This window comes from Bubalus kerabau, chromosome 12 (assembly GCF_029407905.1).
Source record: "Bubalus kerabau isolate K-KA32 ecotype Philippines breed swamp buffalo chromosome 12, PCC_UOA_SB_1v2, whole genome shotgun sequence".
In the NCBI taxonomy this organism is placed as follows: domain Eukaryota; kingdom Metazoa; phylum Chordata; class Mammalia; order Artiodactyla; family Bovidae; genus Bubalus; species Bubalus kerabau.
The window spans coordinates 13,859,312-13,884,309 of record NC_073635.1 but is presented as its reverse complement, the minus strand read 5'-3'; the positions used below and the strand labels follow the sequence as shown (position 1 = coordinate 13,884,309).

At 42.9% G+C, this 24,998-nt stretch overlaps 1 protein-coding gene across 5 annotated transcripts in view; it reads left to right on the top strand.

Annotated features, from left to right (window-relative positions):
• Window positions 1–2,488: 2,488 nt before the first annotated feature.
• Window positions 2,489–24,998, top strand: part of EPSTI1 (epithelial stromal interaction 1) — a 110,329-nt gene continuing 87,819 nt past the window's right edge. Inside the window, exons 1-2 of one of the 5 annotated variants that reach the window (XM_055541992.1) lie at window positions 2,489–2,595; window positions 7,499–7,549. In XM_055541992.1, the coding sequence (XP_055397967.1) occupies window positions 2,504–2,595; window positions 7,499–7,549 (143 nt within the window). In that variant the 5' untranslated portion in view covers window positions 2,489–2,503. Of the gene's footprint in view, window positions 2,596–7,498; window positions 7,550–10,784; window positions 11,157–24,998 lie in introns of those variants that run through there. The other 4 variants (XM_055541991.1, XM_055541990.1, XM_055541995.1 and 1 more) reach the window with 4 other exon arrangements.

Genomic DNA, 24,998 nt, shown 5'->3' with positions numbered 1-24,998 from the left:
AGCTTGACTAGTAACTAAATTTGACCAATGATGTGTGAGCAAAAGTGATGAGAGCAGTCTCTGGGTTGTACACTTGAAAGGAATGGACTTGTCCTCTGATTTCCTTTTCTCCCTCGTCACTGGCTGGATTATTTATGCGTTAGATGCACATAAGGGAAACACCCTAGACAAGGCAGAGCAACACAATAGGAGCCTAGACCTTTGGCATCATAGAATTACTATACTGGCTGCAGCCTGCGTATGCCAGAACTGGTACCTAAGAGCAAATGTCTAAGCTGTTTAAACCACAGTTAACTTGAGTCTCTACTATTGCAGCTGGACCTAAAGTTTATTCAGTCTAAGTTACATGGGGGAGGGGAAGGGGCTTGATAGAAATACAGTGATGATTGCAAATGGCCTGAGGAAGTACTACAATGGCTAACTAGTATTTAGCTGTTTAATCACTAAGTCATGTAAGAGTCTTTGCAACCCCATAAACTGCAACCCACTAGCCTCCTCTGTCCATTAGGATTTTCCAGGCAAGAATACTGGAGAGGGTTGCCATTTCCTTCTCCAGAGGATCTTCCTGACCTAGGGATCGAACCCATATCTCCTGCATTGCAGGCGGATTCTCTACCGCTGAGCCACCAGGGAAGCCAACTAGCTCATATTTTGATAAATATAGACCCACTATTATATGGCAGTACCCTGGAGGAATTTACTACAATTTATTAATCTATTGTTGATAGACTTGTGAGCAGTTTCTAGTTTTCTACTCCCCTGAAAGATCCTCATATAAACATTCTTGCACATGACTTTAAGAGAACACACGTACAGTGGGATGGCTGGATATGAAAGTATTCAGCCTTAGAAGATTCTGCCAAACAGTTTTCCAAACAGGTTGTAATACTAATTTACAAGCCCATTAGCTGAGCATGAGACTTCTAGTTGTTTCACATCCTTGCTCACAATAGTTTTCTCTTTAATTTTAGCCCTTCTATTGTGTGCATGGAGGTATATCATTGTAATTTCAATTTGCATTTTCCCCAAGACAAATGAAGCAGAGCTCCTTTTCATTTTTTTGTTAGTTATTTGGATATCTTCTTCTGTATAAAGTGTTTATTCAAGTATATTGCCCAGTTTGTTTTAGTTTTTGGGTTTAAAAAAATGATCACTGCATTTATTTATTGAGTATACTAGGTTGGATACATGGTAGTAAGCACTGTTGTTTAGTCACTAAGTCATGTCTGACTCTTTTGTGACCCCATGGACTGTAATGCGCCAGGCTCCTCTGTCCATGGGATTTCCCTGGTAAGAAAACTGAAGTGGGTTTCCATGTCCTTCTCCAGGGGATTATCCCAACCCAGGGATTGAACCTGTGTCTCCTGTATTGGCAGGCAGATTCTTTACCACTCAGCCACCAGGGAAGCCACCTAATGCATACAACAACACTATTTAGTTGGTCTTATGACTCTTATTCCGAAGAAGGCAATGGCACCCCACTCCAGTACTCTTGCCTGGAAAATCCCATGGATGGAGCAGCCTGGTAGGCTGCAGTCCATGGGGTCGCTGAGGGTCGGATATGACTGAGCGACTTCACTTTCACTTTTCACTTTCTTGCATTGGAGAAGGCAATGGCAACCCATTCCAGTGTTCTTGCCTTGAGAATCCCAGGGACGGGGGAGCCTGGTGGCCGTCTATGGGGTTGCACAGAGTTGGACACGACTGAAGCAACTTAGCAACAGCAGCAGCAGATGACTCTTATTCCAGAGAAGGAAATAGCAACCCACTCCAGTATTCTTGCCTAGAGAATCCCGTGTGCAGAGGACCCTGATGGGCTGCTGTCCATGGGGTTGCAAGAGTCAGTCACGACTGAAGGGACTTAACATGCATGCATGCATTGGAGAAGGAAATGGCAACTCCAGTTGGATACTGGATTATCCAGTTGGATACTGGATAATCCAGTATCCTTGCCTGGAGAATCCCAGGGACAGAGGAGCCTGGTGGGCTGCCGTCTGTGGGGTCGCACAGAGTAGGACATGACTGAAGCGACTTAGCAGCAGCAGCATGACTTTTATTCCCATTTAACTGATGAAGAAATGAAGCCTCTTGATATTCAGTAATTCACCCAAAACCTCTCAGTTGTAAATGGTGGAGCCAAGATCTAAACACAGATCCATAGTCTAAAGTTTGAACAGCAAACCTTGGTAGACAATACAGGAAGCACTCCCTTTCCTGGGGCTACATGTAACTTCATTATCTTAACCATTTTCAGGAATTGTCTTACTGCTACCTCAAGAAAAGAAGCCACCTATTTGGGCTGCTGAGGACCACTCAGAAGCGTCTTCAACTTCAACCTGTGTGGTATGCCTATGGGGAACCCAACCACAAGTCACACTCCTGGAATTACTGAAAGGCCATGGGAATTTCAAATCAAGTCAAACAGGAGAACCCTAGGTTTTATCCATGTAAATGAAACTCTTGTCAGCTTCCAGAGGTATTAGGGATAGAACAGTGTCACAAAATGTCTATGAAGTGCCCAGTGTCTTCCAGTTATGCCAACAGAGTTTCAGCTCCATTGGGGACTCCACGTCTGTGCCAGGCATTTATATGTTGGTAAGTAAAAGTATATACTGCTTTATTTCTATTCTGAAAGGGAGTTCAAGATAAAACACACTGAGGATATAGCTCTGTAATGTTTTAGCAATTGAAAGCCAAGCACTGTGGGAACTGAAGTTAAGAACTCTATGAGGACAAATTTAAGTATTATTAGAAAACATATATAAAGCTCTTGCATTGACAGCTCAAAAAAATAACTTCCATTTATATATGGCATCAAGAGGTAATTCATGATCCACTTTCACATGTTATCTCATTTGGTCCTCGCAAACCCCTAAAGGTAGATTGGACAGGTGGTATTATTATGATTCATATTTCCACCTTACAATGAAGCGACCAAAGTTCAGAGAGATTTAGTGGTTGCCTGAGGTCAAAAACTCTTAAATGGCGCTGCCAGGTGTCAAGGTCAAGCCTTTTGCCTAACCTCTCCTTGCCCCCAGGTCTCTAGCAACACACATTCTCTTATTGACTTGGCCATATTTACAAAGGACTGTGAATGCTCACAAAGAGTTGGCTGAGAGTTAACACATCGTAACAATTAGGAGTTCCCAAAGAGGGGTCACCTGTGGAAAAAGCACAATGGCTGGGTAAAAAACTGACCATGCTCTGTAGAGTTTCTGTTTGATTCATCTATCACAGCTAAAGAACCGGTTCAGAGGAATCTCCCAAGCCACTGACAGAATCTTCAAAAGTTTTTCCAGAGTTAAGGGAGATTCCTTTCTCCCTGCAGCCAGTAGAGGTCTTTTTTTTTTTTTTTAAGATTTATTTATTTTGGGCTGCGCTGAGTCTTTGTTGCCGTGCTCAGTCTTTCTCTAGTTGCGGTGAGCAGCAGCTACTCTCTAGCTGTGGTGCAGTGACTTCTCTTGTTGCAGAGCATGGGCTCTAGATCGCTTGGGCTCAATACTTATGGTGCACGGGCTTAGTTTCCCCATGGCATGTGGGATCTTCCCAGACCAGGGATCGAACCTACATCACTTACAATGGCAGGCAGATTCCCAACCACCAGACCACAACAGAAGCTCCAGTAGAAGTCCTGTGACAGCTACCACATAGTATTAGAACCCAGAGATGGGAGCAATTACGTATTCCTCAGAGTCAAATGTACAAACAAATTCAGCCACCTTCCAGAAGACAGGAAATAGCATCGAAAGCACATTTCTACATTTCCTGTTTTCCCAAGTGACAGGACACACTGTAAACAGAAAAATAGAGGGAGAAAATGTACATCTTTCCATTCTTAAGTAGAAGTCTTTGTGCTACACTATAAAGTATTTTAACACTGTTAAAGAAAAGGAATTTGAGCTAAAATGAGCATGTTTTGCTGCAAATTTGACATGTTGCATAAAGTACTGTCATGATATAGATCAATTGATCATGTAATTATAGGGAGGCATATTGAAGTGTCAAGGCTTCTAGTAATGTTGATTCTGATAGGTTTGGAACCTTTGACACAACTGTTTTGGAAAAATAATATATAGCTGCACTCTGGCAAAATTATAATAATTGAGAAATGTTCCAAATTTCGAACTTTGTCAAAAATATATTTTGTCACAATCATCTTTCAAAATGTTTGCTAGACTTGGACTCAGAAGACCTAAATCAAGTTCTGGTTCTGCCATGGATTTGTTACATAATGCTGACATTCACTTTACCTCTGTAACTTTCTGTTTCCTAAAATAAGGTGGTAGTTAGATAATTTTAAACTTGGAGCTGGAATAACAAGGTTCTGTCTGTTGCCCACCATAGCATCTGGGGTTGACAGAGTCGATGGTACATGCTTAACATTAAATAAAGATTTCTTCCAAGAGTTTAAGGTGACTTATTACTGCAGCATTCTATGATATTATGCTACAAATTTGAAGAATTTCTAATGAATATGAAATTGTCATGATATAAATATGCTCATTCTTTCTCACACACATTCACACACACACACACACACGCGCGCGCGCGCGTAAAATGAGGTTATGCCAAGTATTGGGTGTTTCATGTGGTTCCTTTGTTACAAGAGAAAAAAAAGAAAAACCTTTAAAGTAACTGTTGTCCTAAATCTATTGGGTTAATCTAACTTTCCGCTGTAGAATCAAATTTAAGGAAGCAGGACTTTTTAGAATTTTCAGACTGTTTTCATGGGACACTTGAAAGTGAAAGTGAAAGTTCTCAGTCATGTCTGACTCTTTGTGACCCCATGGACAATACAGTTCATGGAATTCTCCAGGGCAGAATACTGGAGTGGGTAGCCTTTCCAAGGGATCTTCCCAACCCAGGGATCAAACCCAGGTCTCGCGCATTGCAGGCAGATTCTTTATCAGCTGAGCCACCAGGGAAGCCCTTCATGGGACACTTAATGACAAGAAAAAGCCGAGTCTATGTATTTCTATTTGGGCTTCTCTGGTGGTTAATCTGTAAAGAATCCGCCTGCAATGTAGGAGACCCGGGTTCCATCCCTGAGTTGGGAAGATCTCCTGAAGAAGGAAACGGAAACCCACCCACTCCAGGACTCTTGCCTGAAGAATTCCATGGACAGCTCATGAGGTCAGAGTCAGACACGACCAAGTGACTAACACTTTCACTTTAGGGACTAAACAACAACAATGTATATCTATTTATATTTATTTATTCACGCTAATGAAGGAATATCTAAGGCAACTGATTTAAAAATCAGATACATTTTTATATATTTCCATTTATTTCCTCAGAAAATAAAGACACACCTGGATATTTTAGCATTAGACCAAATTGGTGAAGGTTGTTTTTGCTGCAATCTTTGCTTATGGTGCTGGCTAAACCTGCTCATTGAGCCCTGAATTGCCATTTCTCAACAATGTCTCATTTAAACAGCGTTTTCCTTTGCACAGCTTTTTGGAATCCTCCTCTTTCCCTCAGCTTCCCTCTTCCCCCATCAAAATATCTTTTGCTCAGATTAAACTCCTTTACCTAAAGGAATGAATAATGATTATTTCCCAGAGGCAGTTCTATTTTAATAGAAAACTATTTCCTAAACAAATCACTAATTGGCCACATTTCAGGCAATTTGTCTCACTAGGCCTCAGCTATTCCCCCGGTCCCCTAAAACAGGGGTCCCCATCCTCCAGGATCTAACGCCTGATGATCGGAGGTAGAGTTGATGTAATAATAATAAAACGCACAGTAAAAGTAACGTGCTTCAGTTCAGTTCACTCGCTCAGTCGTGTCCGGCTCTTTGCGACCCCACGGACTGCGGCACGCCAGGCTTCCCTGTCCATCACCAACTCCCGGAGCTTGCTCACACTCATGTCCATCGAGTTGGTGATGCCATCCAAGTCGGGCTTCCCTTGTGGCTCAGTTGGTAAAGAATCTGCCTGTGATGTAGGAGACCCTGGTTCAATCCCTGGGTTGGGAAGATCCCCCGGAGAAGGGAAAGGCTACCCACTCCAGGATTCCAGCCTGGAGAATTCCATGGACTGTATAGCCCATGGGGTCTCAAAGAGTTGGACACAACTGAGCGACTTTCACTTCACTGTAATGTGCTTGAATCATCCCCAAAACCACTCCCCTGCCCCCAGGTCTGTGGAAAAATTGTCTTCTATGAAACAGGTCCCAGGTGTCAAAAAGGTTGGGCACTGCTGTCTTAAAACATATTAAGTACAGTGGTTCTGCAAACTTTTAAACATAGAACTCTTGCTTCAAACAGAAATCAGGCAGCAGTCCACTGTACAGAAGAGATGAGGGCTGGAAGACCCCAGTGGGAGCAGGGATGGAGATCCAGAATCTTGCCCCCTTACCCTGCTTCTCTCCACCCGTGATGCCGCAGAGGCACACACCTCAGGACAAGCCACGCAAAAGGCCAGCCCATCTTCTCATACAAATGCACACACATACAGTGGGCTTGTCTGGTGGCTTTGACGGTAAAGAAGGTGCCTGCAATGCAGGAGACCTGGGATGATCCCTGGGTTGGGAAGATCCCCTGGAGGAGGAAGTGGCAGCCCACTCCAGTATTCTTGCCTGGAGAAGTCCATGGACAGAGGAGCCTGGAGGGCTGCAGTCCTGCTGCAGAGAAGAAGCCAATGCTGACTCCATGTTGGAACTGTTGCTTTGGCTTATTTTTTGTTGCTATTGTTATTATACAGAATGGCCTGCATCAGAAAATCCTGCCCCTCTGGCTGACTGTTAAACTAAGCGCCTTTGCTCAGGACTCTGTCCACCTATAGATCCCCTGCCTGACACTTGCCTGTTCTGGGAGATGTTGGCAAGATTAATGGCCTTTTTACTTTGCTTCCTCACCTCCCCCGCCCCTCCTCCTCTGATCTATGAAAGAGCCGAGCGTCCAGACCGCCAGTGATTGGTTATTTTGAGGCACTAGCCTGCCATCTTCTCAGTCAGCTGGTTTTCAGAATAAAGTAGTTTTCCTTGCCTCAACACCTGGTCTCTTTCATTGGCCTCTTGTGTGTGAGCAGAGTGAGCTTGGACTGGCAACAGGCCGTGGGTCTCAGAGTCCGACACGACTGAGTGACTAACACACTCAGGTGAGACGGTGGGTGGTAAGGCAGTGGATAACTCCCTCTTAAGCACCCTGAAGAAGCTTGTAGATGTCTGTTGTAATCACAAATCATATTCACAGTTTTAAAAACACTTTGAAAACATATCCAAGAGTAGCGAATATTCATAGAATAAGCAATTTAGATTTTGACCATTATCTTCTATTTCTATCTTATGTTTGAAACATGGGTGTGTTGCACGGGTGTGTTGTAAAATAAACATGGTCAACTAAGTGCATTCCTAAAGTCAGTTTTACCATTACCTCTAACAGAACTGGTTTTCCCCTAATGGGCTTTCCCTTACTCAAAATCTGAATGTGATCTAACCACCAAAAACAACTGCTTTCTCTTCTGAAACAAAAGCTTCTGTGGTGTTTTCCCAGGGGTAGAGATTCTGACGCTCATCACCTCCAGAAAGACCACCCAGATCCATGGTAAGCATGTCTCACCTTTCGGGCACCTCCAGCCCACCCAGTCTCAAATCAAACTCTCTCACCTTCCGCCTGATTAATAATGAATGGTGGTACCACTTACCCACTTACAAAGCTAAAACCTTAAAGTCACCATAAAACAGCAACCATTAGACTCTGGCTCTTTGTTGTTGCTTAGTCAGTAAATCGTCTCTAACTCTTGTGACCCCATGAACTGTAGCCCATCAGGCTCCTCTGTCCATGGGATTTCCCAGATAAGAATACAGGTGTGGGTTGTTGCTTCCTTTTCCTAATTTATTTATTTTTAATTGGAGGCTAATTGCTTTACAATGTTGTGCTGGTTTCTACCATACGTCAACATGAATCAGCCATAGGTATGCATACGTCCTCTCCCTCTTGAATCTCTTTCCCACCTCCCACCCCATCCCACCCCTTTAGGTTGTCACAGAGCGCCGGGTTGAGCTCCCTGAGTTTACAGCGAATTCCCACTGGCTATCGTTTTACATATAGTCATGTATATATTTCAATGCTACTCTCTCAATTCATCCCACTCTCTCCTTCCCTCATTATGTTCACAAGTCTGTTCTTTATGTCTGCATCTCTATTGCTGCCCTACAAATAGGTTCATCGGTAACATTTCTCTAGATTCCATGTGTATGCATTAATATATGATATTTTTCTCTTTCTGACTTACCTCATTCTGTATAACAGGCTCTAGGTTAATCCAACTCACTAGAACTGACTCAAATTTGTTCACTTTTATAGCTGAGTAATATATCTTTGTATATATGTACCAGCGCTTCTTTATCCATTCATCCGTCGATAGACACGGAGGTGGCTTCCATGTCCTGGCTATTGTAAACAGTGCTGCAATGCACACTGGGGTGTATGTGTCTTTAAGAATTGTGGTTTTCTCAGGTTATATGCCCAGTAGTGGGATTTCTAGGTCATATGGTAGTTATATTCCTAGTTTTTAAAGAAATCTCCATACTGTTCTCCAAAGTGGCTGGATCAATTTACGTTCCCACCAATAGTGCGAGAGGGTTGTCTTTTCTCCACATCCTCTTCAGTATTTGTCTATACATTTTTTGATGAGGGCCATTCTGACTGCCGTGAGATGATACCATATTGTAGTCTTGCTTTGCATTTCTCTAATAATGAGTGATGTTGAGCACCTTTTCATGTGTTTGTTGGCCGTCTGTATGTCTTCTTTGGGGAAATGCCTGTTTAGGTCTTCAGTACATTTTTGATTGTTTTTTGTTTGTTTGATTGCTGTTTGTTTTTCTGATATTGAGCTGCCTGAGCTGCTTGCATATTTTGGAGATTAATCCATTGCCAGTTGCTTCATTTGCAATTATTTTCTCCCATTCTGAAGGTTGTCATTTCATCTTGTTTATGGTTTCCTTGGCTGTTCAAAAGCTTTTAACTTGATCCATTGTGTTTGGGGCAGGATGATGTTCTATGTGGGGAAGCCTGTCCTGTGCTCTGTGGGGCGTTTAGCAGCTTCCTCGGCCTCCACTAGATGCCAGTAGTCCCACCTCCAGCAACTTCCAGGCTCCACAATAATGACCTCTAGGCATTGCCAAATGTCTGCGGGAGGCAAAATCAACTCCATTTGAGAACCACTGATGTGGATTATTTATAAATCCTCAAAATACCGGACAGGGTCCCACCCCAGACCTCCTGAATCTCAGAGGATTAGGGGCCAGCAGTCTGTTTCAACACACCCTCCAGGTGGTTCTGATGCTCTCCGAAGTTCGAGACCCAAGTCTACTCGACAGACCTCTAACGTTGCAGGGTGGCCCAGAAGCCTTGACTCCCTTTCCTGACAAGCACCTCGCCACTGCCTTCTCCTCTCGTGTGCCCCTCCACCCACCGCCTGCCCTTCATTCAATTCTTTCACTAGCTACCAAACATGTATTTGTCTTTCTTTTCTAAGTACCAGTGTGTGGTTTAGTTGCTAAGTTGTATTCAACCCTTTTGCAACCTCTTTTGCAACTGTAGCCCGCCAGGCTCCTCTGTCCACGGGATTCTGCAGGCAAGAATACTGGAGAGGGTTGCCATTTCCTTCTCCAGGGGATCTTCCCGAACCAGGGATCCAACCCTAGTTTCCTGTATTGCAGGCAGTCTCCTGCCTTGCAGGCACATTCTTTACAGACTGAGCCAAGTACCAGTAAGACAAGCAAAACAATTGAGCTCCTTGGTGACTCCCTGACTACAGGCTGGGGTGCTCCACCATCCTGCCCCACCTGGAGTTAGGTACACACCTTGTCAGTTTAAGCCACAAGCCTCCTTCTTCCTGGTGAACTTCTTGACTTTTGTGGCTTGTTCCCAAATGCCCCTTTGAATTATTCAGAGGGGTTAAGCCCTAGTTTTCCTGAACATCCACAGAGGTTGAATCCCCAACCTCTGGGATCTGAGGTGGAGCTGATGTAGTAATGACAGAAATGAAGGGCATGATAAATGTAATGCACTTGAGTTATCCTGAAACCATCCCTCTCCAACAGTCGTTCTTCCAGGAAATCAGGCCCTGGTGCCAAAACTGTTGGGGACCGCTGTCTTAGGGTACAGGTTAGGTGAAGGAAGAGACTTCTTTCATGGTTGTACAGCCAACTTTAGGACAATGGTGATCAACCCAGCACACTTCAGAACCATATGGATGGGGGCACTAGTCCCCAGACCTACAGAATCTTGCAAATTTGTATTTCCACACCATGGTTGAATTATTGCCCAATGTCTTGCGCAGAGCATGTATTTCATCAAAACTTCTTGACTGTCCCATCAGTCACTTAGCCGTGGAGTCATCGCTGCCTTCTCGCTGGCTTGCTTCTCTCCACTTGTGCTTTTTCTTTGATTTCACTTTCCATTTCCTGTATCTTGAGCTTACTCGGCAAAAGCCAAACAGCAGCCTTTACTGGTGAAAGGCCAAATTGTGTCTAGATGATTTTAAATATTGACCTAATCTCTGGCATTGAAAGGTTAATACATTGTTCACAGTCTCAAATACTCTGCAGGAACTTCATATTAGGGTGACGAGTTAAACAGTCCCTAAGGCGTTTTTCAGGAATTTCAGTTCCCTGGTGGCTACTCCGTGCTTACACGAGGTGTCCGTGGCTGATCATAGACAGCTTTTAATCACCATTTAAAGTGGTTGTGAGATCCTCAAACCGATTCACCTGGAGCCGGCCAGGTTCGCTCCATATCCCTGGCTGGGCGGGGTGGCGGTCTCCTGCGATCAGGTCAGAGCGCGCCAGAGAGGAACGAGGTCGGGGAAATCCTGCGGGGCGGTGCTATCCCCTGCTGGGAGCGAGAAATCGAAACTGAGCTGTTAAAACCGCTGCCGCGGCTCTTGGAGTCGCAGTCTCGAGACCCGCCACGCATCCCAGCGTCGCCCGCATCCATCCTGCAGCGGCTTCGGCCGGGTCTGAACCATGTATACCCGCACCGGGGTGCAGGGCTCCGGGTTCGGAGCCCCCGCCGCCTCCCGCCCGACCTGGGACCCCCCTGCCTTGCGCGGGGAGCTGGGCCCACCGCAGGCGCCCAAGCAGGATTTGGAGGCGGCTCCCGAGAGGCCTTCGCGGGAGAGCACGGAGCCCGTGGGCCCGAGGTTGTAAGTATTTAACCACCTGTCCGGTGCGGCGGCGGCCCAGCAGGTCTTCCCCGACCAGACCCGCAGGTTCTTCCCTGATCTTTGGAGTTTGAAACACGCGGGCCCAATCAGGGTTCACAACCGTGAATTACAGTATAAATTCAGAGTGCCAGTCGGGGCCCTTTCCTGAACATCCAAGCCCCTGTTCCTTTCCTGATTCTTGGGACGGGCTCCAGGACTGAAAGACATGCGTGTGTAGTGACTGCCTAGGCTTCTTGCGAATTTTCCAGATGTCTCCAAAACTCATGCTCTTGTGTGTTAGTCGCCCAGTCATGTCCGATTCTTTGCGACCCCATGGACTGTATGTAGCCTGCCAGATTCCTCTGTCCATGGGTATTCTCTAGACTGGAATACCGGAGTGGGTTGCCATTCTCTTCTCCAGGGTATCTTCCCAACTCAGGAATCGAACCAGGGTCTCCTGCATGGCAGACAGATTTTTTACCAACGGAGCCATCAGGGAAGCCCTTAAATAATATGAAAATATTTTAAAATTTCCTTTCTTAAAAAAAAAAAAATCGTTGCCCTAAATAGTATCTTCACTTCAGCTGCCAGGGTAAGGGTGAAGAGGGAATATGTTATGGAGTAGAAGATGCAAATATTGCCTCTCGGAGTTTGCAGCCCAACAACAAAATAGTGGCCTCTTAGCATCAGAGGACTGAGTCAGAGAGGATGTGAATGGCTGCAGTGTTTCTTTTAAGAGCTTTTATTATTATTAAGTTTTTGGACTGTGGTGGGTCTTTGTTGTGGTCTTCCTCTTGTTGCCATGGGTGGGCTTCTCTTGTTGTGGAGCACAGGTTCTAGGTGTGGGGGGTTTCAGTTGTTGCAGCTCATGGGCTCTACAGTGTGGGCTCAGTAGTTGTGGGGCACGAGCTTCATTGCTCGTGGCATGTGGGATCATCTTGGACCAGGGATTGAACTGGTGTCCCTTGCATTGCAAGGCAGATTATTAACCACTGGACCACCAGGGAAGCCCTGCAGTGTTTTTTGTCTCTGGTGTTGAGAAGTGCTCTACATTTATCAACAGGTAGGTAGCATTATTCCTGGTCTTTGGTTTAGGGACTACAGTTACTATCCTGGAAACATTTATTATGTAAAGTGTCAGTGACGCTTTCTTTCCCACCAATGGATAAGCTACTTTATTAAGCCGACAGTAGGGTTTGTAAAGACGTTACTGCTTTTGAAGTGCTGCCTCTGTGAACCGGAACTTTCTATTGATAGGTAGTTTTATTTTCAGTTCTCCCTTTTCATCAACTTCTAGTTACATGAAAGGCAAATGTTGGTTGCTCAGGAACAATATATAAACTTATGACCAATAAACAGATTTTATTTCATCCCTTAACTTTTGAAAGAATTCATAAGTACCTGGCTTTTAATATTATTCAGTTTAGAGTGGAACATGAAGTCAAGTGGGCCTTAGGAAGCATCACTACGAACAAAGCTAGAGGAGGTGATGGAATTCCAGTTGAGCTATTTCCAATCTTAAAAGATGATGCTGTGAAGGTGCTGCACACTTTCACAAATGTCAGCAAATTTGGAAAACTCAGCAGTGGCCACAGGACTGGAAAAGGTCAATTTTCATTGCAATCCCAAAGAAAGGCAATGCCAAAGAATGTTCAAACTACTGCATATTTGATCTCACATGCTAGTAAAGTAATGCTCAAAATTCTCCAAGCCAGGCTTCAACAGTACATGAACCATGAACTTCCAGATGTTCAAACTGCTTTTAGATAAGGCAGAGGAATCAGAGGTCAAACTGGCAACATCTACTGGATCATCAAAAAAGCAAGAGAGTTCCAGAAAAACATCTATTTCTGCTTTATTAACTATGCCAAAGCCTTTGACTGTGTGGATCACCACAAACTGTGGAAAATTCTGGAAGTGATGGGAGTACCAGACCACCTGACCTGCCTCCTGAGAAATCTGTATGCAGGTCAGGAAGCAACAGTTAGAACTGGACATGGAACAACAGACTGGTTCCAAATAGGAAAAGGAGTATATCAAGCCTGTATGTTGTCACCCTGCTTATTTAACTTATGTGCAGAGTACATCATGAGAAACGCTGGGCTGGAAGAAGCACAAGCTGGAATCAAGATTTCTGGGAGAAATATCAATAACCTCAGATATGCAGATGACACTACCCTTATGGCAGAAAGTGAAGAGGAACTAAAGAGCCTCTTGATGAAAGTGAAAGAGGAGAGTGAAAAAGTTGGCTTCAAGCTCAACATTCAGAAAATGAAGATCATGGCATCTGGTCCCATCACTTCATGGGAAATAGATGGGGAAACAGTGATAGACTTTATTTTTCTGGGCTCCAAAATCACTTCAGATGGTGATTACATCCATGAAATTAAAAGACACTCCTTGGAAGGAAAGTTATGACCAACCTAGACAGCAGATTAAAAAGCAGAGACATTACTTTGCCAACAAAGGTCCATCTAGTCAAGGCTATGGTTTCTCCGGTAGTCATGTATGGATGTGAGAGTTGGACTATAAAGAAAGCTGAGCGTTGAAGAATTGATGCTTTTGAACTGTGGTGCTGGAGAAGACTCTTGAGAGTCCCTTGGACTGCAAGGAGATCCAACCAGTCCATCCTAAAGGAAATCAGTCTTGAATATTCATCGGAAGGACTGATGTTGAAGCTGAAACTCCAATAGTTTGGCCACCTGATGCGAAGAGGTGACTCATTTGAAAAGACCCTGATGCTGGGAAAGATTGAGGGCAGGAGGAGAAGGGGATGACAGAGGATGAGATGGTTGGATGGCATCACCGACTCAATGGACATGGGTTTGGGTGGACTCTGGGAGTTGGTTATGGACAGGGAGGCCTGGAATGCTGCAGTCCATGGGGTCACAAAGAGTCGGACACGACTGCACAACTGAAGTGAACTTCATGAACTTAGAATTGCCCTTAGATGGGGTGGATGATCTGGATGATTGCAATTAGAAATTGCTGTATTTGTCTCCAACTCAGAGTAGCTGGGGGTGGGGGAATTCCTTACAGGTTCCCCCCACCCCGCCCCCCTGCACTGCCCCACCCCCTACTGCAGTCCAGTAGGGGGACTCGGTGCGCTCACTCCCTGGGCCTGGAGTGTAAATAAGGTTCCATAAACTGAGCATAGTGGCAAAGAAAAAAAAAAAGGAGGGTTATCTGGTCATAATGGAAGTCCATTAATTTTGAGTAACTTCCAGCTCTATAAGCTGTAGCATTTGATAAAACAGAGGTCATGGATGTATGTTGATAATAAATACCCTCTATGTCTTTTTTTCTATTATACAGCATCTACTTAGATGTAATTATTTAATTGCAAGCTCATAACATCACATAAACATTGGCAGTGGCATCTATCTGTTTTCTTATTTGTAAATTAATTGTACCAGTAAATTACCCTCAGAATCTTGCTGATCTGAATTATTCAGAAAGAGATAGTTTTCTAATTAATTTTCCAGACCTCAGTATCTGAGGACCTCACTACAGACTATTTTGTAGTTTCTAATTTGCCAGTAGACATTAGAGAGTACATGGGTGGGTTCAGTTGTACTTCACAGAGCTCATCATTTCCATGTGAACCAGCTGCAATAAGCAGGACATTATAAGATGCATTTCCTCTTAAGTATCTAACATGTAAGATCCTGCTTTGACCACTCTGAACTCTTCTTACATCTCCATTAGTCACTTGTATCTGCTGTTTATACTTGCCTGCCTCCTTTAATGGAAGTAGGGAAGTAAGGAGACTGGTTGAACAGCAGATACTAAGAACAGCTCAATAAAACTGACAAAAAGCCATTAAGATTTATTTTCTTGGGGAGAAATTAGAAGCATTTTCTGATGGAAAATTAAGAAAAAGGAAGGATAGAGTTGAGTGCTTAATAGTGAAACCTCACGTGTTCTCTTTCAATGTGAGTTTATTTATATGATATAGGGTTGAACTTTGACCTTGTTTTGTATGCATCCTTCCACTTATTCACTAAGGAAACCCCAATCTGGACAGAGGAGCAGGAGCTTTGATGCCAATTAAAGAACTTGGGTTCAAGTTCTGATTCTGCCATTCCTTACTCTCTGCACTCCAACAAGGTTTTAGCTATTTTATCTCTTAGTGTCTTCATTACGTGAAGTGGGATAATACCAGCCTCTCAGGGTCTGTGTGTGTCTGTATGTGTGAATGCATGTATGCATAAAACAATTTCATGCCTGGTAGAAGGCAAATATCCAATAAGTGTTGGGTGCTGATACCCTTGAATTCATTTCAGAAATGTCTCATTGACCAGGTACCGTGCTCTCACCCCGGAGTGGTGAGAGTACGGTACCTGGTCAATGAGACCCGGAGTGTTTATGCCTTGTAACAGCATACTGGTTTAAAACACTGACTTACATATGAAGAGACCTTAAGGCAGGTTGTTAGACTCCTGAGGTCCTCTAATAGAGTCTAAGGCAAAGCTGAGCCCTCGACTCTATTTGGATTTAAGTAATTACAAGTGTTTACTAATAAATATGAGCTTTCCTAATTATTTTCAGTTGGTGATTTTATCTTGGCCTTAAATATTGTAAGCTGTTTATACAGATTTAAAGAGGAAAGAATGGGGACTTCCCTGGCGGTCCTGTGGTTACGGCTCTGAGCTTCCACTGCCAGGGGCACGGGTGGGGGAACTAAGATCCACAACCAGTCTTGTGTGTGTGGTGAAGCCAAGTAAATAGCGCAAACTTGTAATCAAAGTGATCCTTTACCCTTCCCCCAAACTCTAGATAAATATAAATGTAAGACTAAGACATGGGTTTTTCTGGAAGGGCATTTTACCCAAAAGTCTCTTTGCCTATGACAATAATACAGGCAAGGTTCAGATACTGGTCTATAACCATCTATAGAAATGGTCCTTTAGCTTGATGCTAAAAAGATATTCTGAAAGTGAACTCATTGCGTGGAATTTTACTATACACTTAGCTTGAACCTAATTTGTATACAAACTCAGTTTACCTTATTTGTGGCCAATTTTATAGTGAGAACTGTAGAAACAAAGATTAGCAAAAATAATGGCAAATACTTGTGTATTTAACATATGTATGTTAAAGTGGGTTACAAATATTAACTCTTAGATTCTTCGCAACAACCTTGTAGTAAGAGAGGGTCTCTAGCTCTGGAAGTTTAATTAGAAATATAGGAACAAATACCTACTCAACAAAAAGACAAGCCCTTATGAAGCTTATGGTCTAATTAACGGGGCAGACAGTTATCAGAGAATTACATGAGTAACTCTTTATATGCTCCGTGAAGCCAAGCCAGCGCCTGAGCTAGCCCTGGGAGTAGGAGAATTACTTCCAGGAAAAGAGAGAATGTTTCAGCTGTAATCTACCAGATAAATTAGGAGTTGTGTTTTTTGTTTTGTTTCTGACGAATATGTTCTAACACTGATTATTTCTAATTAAGTTCTGACAGTATTCAGAGTTGATATAGACCCCACAAGTTAAGGGCTCAGTCCCACAAATCTGCCCCCACTTTAGGAGTAAGCCAATAAGGGGGACTGCAGGCTACCCACATTTCTGACTACAAATTTGGCTGTTTCCCATGATCTCCCCTATGCCCAGGTTTAACAGTTCACTAGAATGACTCCCAGCACTCATGGATACCTCTGTGCTTACAATTACAGGTTTATTATACAGGATACAGCACTGGAACTGCCAAATGGAAGACATGGGGATGGGCGTTGCACAGCACTTCCACACCCTTTCTGGGTGGGTCACCCTCCTAGCACCTAGGTGTGTTCACTAATTTGGAAGTGCCCTAAACTCACTGTTTGAGGATGTTTATTAAGGCTTTATCATATAAGCATAACGGATTAAACTGTTGGCCATTGGTGACTGAACTCAATCTCCAGCCCCTCTCCCCTCCTCAGAGCTGGGGAAGGAGTAGACCTGAGGTTCTAACTCTAATCACAGGGTGTTTTTTTTTTGTTTTTTTTTTTTAATGGAAAACATCTCCAATCCTGAAGCTATCTAGGGCCCCCACCAGGAATCATTACTTTAACATATGATTGATACCCTTCTAACTTAGAATTCCAAGGATTTTAAGGAGCTCTGAGCCAGGAACCGGGGACAGTGATCGAATACTTAAACGTCATTATACCAGCATTGTTTAAATAGCCTCTGTGGCAGCCAGGGAAGCCTGCTACTCAGATCTTCAAGACAACTTAAAGTGGAGAGCATAGCCAATTGAAAGCTCTAGTGGCCATTCTTTGACTCCACTGCACCCTTTGTTCTGAGAGCACATTTATTTTGCCCTCTGTCCACCAGGGGCTGAGCATCCCAGTGTGGGACTTCTCTATAGGGCAGCTTTTGCCAGAACACTCCCCACGGACCTACCCAAGATTTTCTCAGAACTGTATACCAGTCCGAGGCTCTTCCTACTAATCCTCCTTCCCTCTCTCCTTTCACAGGAGTCAGACCTGCTCACGTTCTCAAGGCTTTCCCTGCCTACTCCTGCTTGCTCCCTTTATCCTTCACAAGTCTTCCTCTCAGCAGATCTCTTGCTTGTCTAACCTCATCTTGATGTCTGCTCCTTGGAAGACCCAAACCGACTCAGCCTTTAAGATACACCCTACTCCCAACCATAGCAGCTGAAACACCATGCCTGTGGGAGTGTTCTGTGTTCTGTGGGAAGCCTCTCCTTTTCCTTATTTCCTTCTTTGGGGCTCAGGGGACATTCTCTAGTTTCTTACTCCAACCTCAATGCTTTCTCCAGCTTCTTCTGCTCCAGGGATGAAAGTAACCCCGGTGATTAATACTTCTTTTCTTCTTCATCCACAAAATCTCAAGGGAGAGTGAAGGGAGAATAAAGAATGGCTTGGTAAGCCCACTGATTAATGACCAATTCCTGATTTTTCTCTCTTGAAGAACACAGTGTTACATTAATATTAAACATTTTGTAAATGTAAGGTGAAATATAAGATGCGCTAGATGATAATATAGTCATTAAGTTATAGCATTGGTCCCATTTTTATAAACATCACTATTTAATCATTGTTGAGTATACTCTTAATCCTGATGTATAATTTACACCTAAAACAGACCATGAAAAAAACTTAAGTCATTCTTGATTCAGCTCATTTGGAATCCGAACTAGCCACATAAAATAGTCTTAAATGAAATGCAAGTTTTTACAAACTTATGACACCTATAGGAACTGCTTTTACTATTTCTTCCTGTGAATGTCCCGGATTTCTCTTCTGTCTCCTCTTATGACTGTGAGAAAATACACTTTTGCCTATAGATGTTAAATGGCACGAAAGCATCAGGCTGTTACTTCTCCCTGGAGATGGAGAACCGAGTAATGCTAGAGTTCCTTTTAGTGCTCTGAGATAATGGTACATGGGAAGAGAAAATCTATGATTGATTCTAATGAGTAATCTTCTTGATGGCTCAGTAAGGGTAGCTATTCATTAGGGAACTATTTAACTCAATCTCCAGGCTGGGCTCATAAGCATTCAGAAAGTTTGTGAAACAACAGATAGTATTTAACTCAATTATACAACTCAATGAGCTGGGTAGGTGTTTCAATGATGACCGGATTCTACTAGGAAACTAATCAGTAGAGCTCTGCTATTTGACTGATTTTAGACAGGAGAAATGTGACAAAGCATCGCAACGCTGTGGTAGTGGAAAGGAAATTAGTTGTGATCTAGAATAGTTAAATTGGGTACTCTGAGGGACTGAAAACCAAAAGAACAATCGATAGCTCCAACTCTGATGTCTCAAACTTGTAATGCTGTGATACACACATCATATAATTCATTTTTCTCTTCACAATGAACACTTTGCCCCATTTTAATTGAAGAAACAATCTTGAGAGAGTATATGATTTCCTAAGGTCTCATGGCTTTTTAAGTCACAGAACCAGCAGTCAAACCTGAATCTATCTACCAGAGTCTGGATCCTGAACATGATGGAGCTGAAGGAGGGAATGACCGTGCAGCTCATGAATTTCCTATCAATGGTCCTCTATTCACATAAGAAAATAGATTTTCTATAGGCTAAAGAGAGTGGTACTACACAGAATCAGCAATGTGACATTTATTTCCAGCTTTGACATGATGTGCATAGAGAAGTAGTTTGTCAGAGCAAACTTGCTGTGGGGATGCTCTGCTCTCTGCTGCGTTCCTCATGACAGCTTGGTTGGCTTGCATTAGAACAGTTTTCTCACTGTCACAGTTTCTGAGCAACCTAAACTACATCCTGCCTTCCAGCAATCTTTCAGACTTCTGACCATAGCCTAAGGTTAGCAATGCATTTGAGATTCATGACCTAGTACATGTATGGGATATGTGAGTTTGTAGATAATTGAAAAAAAAGTCAGAAAATAATTCTTACCCTTACTTACTACATGTGATGTACTTTGACATTTTCTATTCTGATTCATTAAAAATAAACCCATTAAATTGATTTCATGGCCCACTAGTGGGTTATTATCCACAGAGTGAAAAGCAAAGCATTGTTCTGTGCATGGCAGAAGAGATTATTCGAGTGGATGGAAAGAAAAGACACTTTGGTTTGATTAGGTCAAATTTACCTTCCTGTTTATACAGGAGGGGAGGAATTATGGTCCTATTTAGGATGAATTTCCAACTTCTCTGCACTAGACTCCACTCCTCAGTATGATATGTATTTGCATTCTGCCAGGTCTTGGGGAGCAATCATTTTTGTTCAAATATAATATCAAAAGTGAGTGGGAATGTCTCAGAAAGTCTTTTGACAGCTGAAACAGTGAAACAATAAATCAGCAGTATGATGAAAGCCTGCACACACATAATACCTATAATAATCAGTAGACGCATAGCAGAAATGAGGGGGGGCGGGTAGAAAGAAACTTAGTTCAATTACACAGTAAGGTTACTTACTTCAAAGTCAGCAGAGTGTTGTAAGGTTATACATATTGTTAAGGTTAATTGCATCTATTCAGAATGCATTTGAATCTGAAACAAAAGCTTAACAGGAAAAAAAAAAATCATCAAAGGGAGAAGACTGTATTTGAAGGGTCTGTTCTATATCAGAGAATCAGCCAATGATGGTTCCTTTGTTCTGTAATGTTGGTAACCATCCCCCCTCCCCTAAACACTTAAAAGGCAATTTATTAAAGTCTGGAACAAAAACTGACCATTCAGGTATGACCTAAATCAAATCCCTTATGATTATCCAGTGAAGGTGACAAATAGATTCAAGGGATTAGATCTCATAGACAGAGTGCCTGAAGAACTATGGATGGAGGTTTGTGACACTGTATAGGAGGCAGGGATCAAGACCATCCCCAAGGAAAAGAAATGCAAAAAGGCAAAATGTCTGCCTGAGGATGCCTTACAAATAGCTGTGAAAAGAAGAGAAGTGAAAGGCAAAGGAGGAAAGGAAAGATATACCCATTTGAATGCAGAGTTCCAAAGACTAGCAAGAAGAGATAAAGCCTTCCTCCGCGATCAATGCAAAGAAATAGAGGAAAACAACAGAATGGGAAAGACTAGAGATCTCTTCAAGAAAATTAGAGATGCCAAGGGAACATTTCATGCAAAGATGGGCTCAATAAAGGACAGAAATGGTATGGACCTAACAGAAGCAGAATATATTAAGAAGAAGTGGCAAGAATACACAGAAGAACTATACAAAAAAGAAATCTTCATGACCCAGATAATCACGATGGTGTGATCACTCACCTAGAGCCAGACATCCTGAAATGCAAAGTCAGGTGGGCCTTAGAAAGCATCACTATGAACAAAGCTAGTGGAGGTGATGGAATTCCAGTTGAGCTATTGCCAATCCTAAAAGATGATGCTGTGAAAGTGCTGCACGCAATATGCCAGCAAATTTGGAAAACTCAGGAGTGGCCACAGGACTGGAAAAGGTCAATTTTCTTTCCAATCCCAAAGAAAGGCAATGCCAAAGAATGCTCAAACTACCGCACAATTGCAGTCATCTCACACGCTAGTCAAGGAATGCTTAAAATTCTCCAAGCCAGGCTTCAACGGTACGTGAACCGTGAACTTCCAGATGTTTAAGCTGGATTTAGAAAAGGCAGAGGAACCAGAGATCAAATTGCCAACATCTGCTGGATCATCGAAAAAGCAAGAGAATTCCAGAAAAACATCTACTTCTGCTTTATTGACTATGCCAAAGCCTTTGACTGTGTGGACCACAACAAACTGGAAAATTCTGAAAGAGATGGGAATACCAGACCACCTGACCTGCCTCTTGAGAAATCTGTATGCAGGTCAGGAAGCAACAGTTAGAACTGGACATGGAACAACAGACTGGTTCCAAATTGGGAAAGGAGTACGTCAAGCCTGTATGTTGTCACCCTGCTTATTTAACTTAAATGCAGAGTACATCATGAGAAATGCTGGGCTGGAGGAAGCACAAGCTGGAATCAAGATTTCTGGAAGCAATATCAATAACCTAAGATATGCAGATGAGATCACCCTTATGGCAGAAAGTGAAAAAGAACTAAAGAGCCTCTTGATGAAAGAGGAGAGTGAAAAAGTTGGCTTAAAGCTCAACATTCAGAAAACTAAGATCATGGCATCTGGTCCCATCACTTAATGGCAAATAGATGGGGAACAGTGGAAACAGTGACAGACTTATTTTTGGGGGCTCCAAAATCACTGCAGATGGTGACTGTAGCCATGGAATTAAAAGACACTTACTCCTTGGAAGGCAAATTATGACTGACCTAGATAGCATATTAAAAAACAGAGAGATTACTTTGCCAACAAAGGTCTATGTAGTCAAGGCTATGGTTTTTCCAATGGTCATGTATGGATGTGAGAGTTGGACTATCAAGAAAGCTGAGATCCAAAGAAATGATGCTTTTGAACTGTGGTGTTGGAGAAGACTCTTGAGAGTCCCTTGGACAGCAAGGAGATCCAACCAGTCCATTCTAAAGGAAATCAGTCTGAATATTCATTGCAAGGACTGATGCCGAAGCTGAAACTCTTAATACTTTGGCCACCTGATGTGAAGACCTGACTCATTTGAAAAGACCCTGATGCTGGGCAAGATTGAAGGCAGGAGGAGAAGGGGACGATAGAGGATGAGATGGTTGGATGGCATCACCAATTCAATGGACATGAGTTTGAATAAACTCCAGGAGTTGGTGATGGACAGGGAGGCCTGGCATGCTGCTGTCCATGGGGTCGCGAAGAGTTGGACACGACTGAACGACTGAACTGAACTGACAAAAACTGAAGCCATTTGTCATCTTTAAAACTCACGGGCTAGTATTGCCCAGTGTTTGTATTACTAGGGAACCAGTGAGAGCAGATATCCTGGGCTACCTAGGAGTTTAAGAAAATCTGAACCCCTGCTTTAAGAAATATTTAAATATTTTCTCATTTAAAAATCCTTGGAATATATTTTTCATGGCTGGAAAAGTAAAGTTATATCTGCTTGTTATAAAAATCTAAACTACATCAGGAATTCCCTGACAGTCCAGTGGTTAGGACTGAGCACTTTTACTGCTGTGTCCCAGGTTCAGTTCCTGATCCGGGAACTCAGATCCCACAAGCTATGTGGTATAGCCATGAAAAAAAGTACCATCCCTCACCAACCCCAGAATAAAAAACTGAACATTACTAAACTAATATAGAAAGGAAAAATCCCTTGCCATTCAGAACCTCAGAAATAAACAAGCTGTTGAGGTAAGGACCTCTTTAATGTAGGTTGTGCTTTTTCACTTTTTACGCCAAGTAGAAAGTCTTAGAGCCATTATGCCCTTCAATTTCTACTGCCAATTGAAGGTGAGAAAAATAATGTCTTATATATAATTATTATGATTGCATATAATAAAATAGATATCTCTAAACAGGTGTCTGAAGCATTGATGCCTTTGTTTCTCTCCTATAGAATAATTCTGAAGGTGAGTAGTCTAGGGCTGATAATAGTACAAATAATAGGCAACCTTAAAAGAACTTTTGTTATTTCCTAGCTTTATTCTAAACACTTTATACTCTAAGTGATGGATACTTGTTATCCCCATTTTACAGGTGAAATAATAGAAAAACTAGGCAATTTGCCCAAAGTTATAGCTAGGAAGTAACAGAATTAGGGTTCAAAGCCAGGCAATTTGGCAATGGATTACCACTAGTGTGGTGGTTTTACAGTTACAGGGCACCAGATTACTTCTTTCTGCTCTGCTATTTCTGAGGCATGTCGTCTATATCCAAGTTGCCTCACTGACCAAGATGGTTGCCTGAGCACCAGCTACCACTTCAACCATCCAGGAAGGGGGGAAGGCAACAAAATACCTTTCCTGTCCATCTGTCTTCACTTAATGGAGCTTTCCTAGAAATCCTTCTCAATGGCTTCCCTTATATCTCAGTTTGCTAAACAATCACACGTCATGTTTGACTATAAAGAAGGTTGGAGACTATAGTCTTTACTGGGCACATTATTAACCTGAATAATACAGGAGTGCTTTTAGGAAGGAGGTGGTGAGAATGAATGGGTAGGTAGGCCAGCATATTGTCTGGTTTAGGCATTGAGGAGAGTCAAGCATATGAGCAGAAATCAATCATATGATCAAACTATTGCAGGAACTTCTGAAAATGCAAATGGGATATCTAAGGAAGAAAAATTTAAATGTAGTCCACATTACTGTTCAGAGTACTGATTTTAGAGAACTATTAAGGGTTTTCTTCTGGATGATGTTCTGTGCAATCTTTGTTTTATGCCTTGTATGTTCTGCAGGATTATAATAGTGAACAGTTGAAATAACTGAAATGGTTAAGTGAGTGGTTATATCAATGATGCATCGATGTGAAATATTATGTAACCATTTAATATTAAGCTTCTTATGTGCATAATTTGAAAAACTACTTACAAGTGAAAGCAGCATATAAAATTGGACTTAAGATATGACTGCTAAGTCTGCTAAGTCACTTCAGTCGTGTCCAACTCTGTGCATCCCCGTAGACGGCAGCTCACCAGGCTCCCCCGTCTCTGGGATTCTCCAGGCAAGAACACTGGAGTGGGTTGCCATTTCCTTCTCCAATGCATGAAAGTGAAAAGTGAAAGTGAAGTCGCTCAGTCGTGTCCGACTCTAGCGACCCCATGGACTGCAGCCTACCAGGCTCCTCCATCCATGGGATTTTCCAGGCAAGAGTACTGGAGTGGGGTGCCATTGCCTTCTCCGAGGCTTGCTTACTACCTGCTTTAGAAATGGTGGATTCCACAATTCAGTGTTCCTCAGCTGCAATGCAGACACTTTGTGTGTGTGCAACATCCATCATGTTAACCTGAAAAGAGAGAGACAGAGACCAGACATAAATATGCTAATGCTGATGCTGTGCCATGAGTAATAGAGTCCTTTGTCTCTGACTCAGGAGTCTTGTCTTCTGCCAGCATCCATGACATAGTAATAGCCTGTTAGGCAAAGATTTGCTTACAGGTAGGCTTCAAGCAATGGCACCCACTCCAGTACTCTTGCCTGGCAGATCCCATGGACAGAGGAGCCTGGTGGGCTGCAGTCCATGGGGCCGATAGGAGTCAGACACGACTGAGCGACTTCACTTTCACTTTTCACTTTCATGCATTGGAAAAGGAAATGGCAACCCACTCCAGTGTTCTTGCCTGGAGAATCCCAGGGACGGGGGAGCCTGGTGGGCTGCCATCTATGGGGTCGCACAGAGTCGGACACGACTGAAGCTACTTAGCAGCAGCAGCAGCAGCAGCAGCAGGCTCCAGTCACATCCCAGACCTGACATCTCTGTGCTCTGAAAATGTGAGTTTCTTGTAGTTTTTTACTGAGGAAGCAACTTAAAACATTTTGCAAGTATT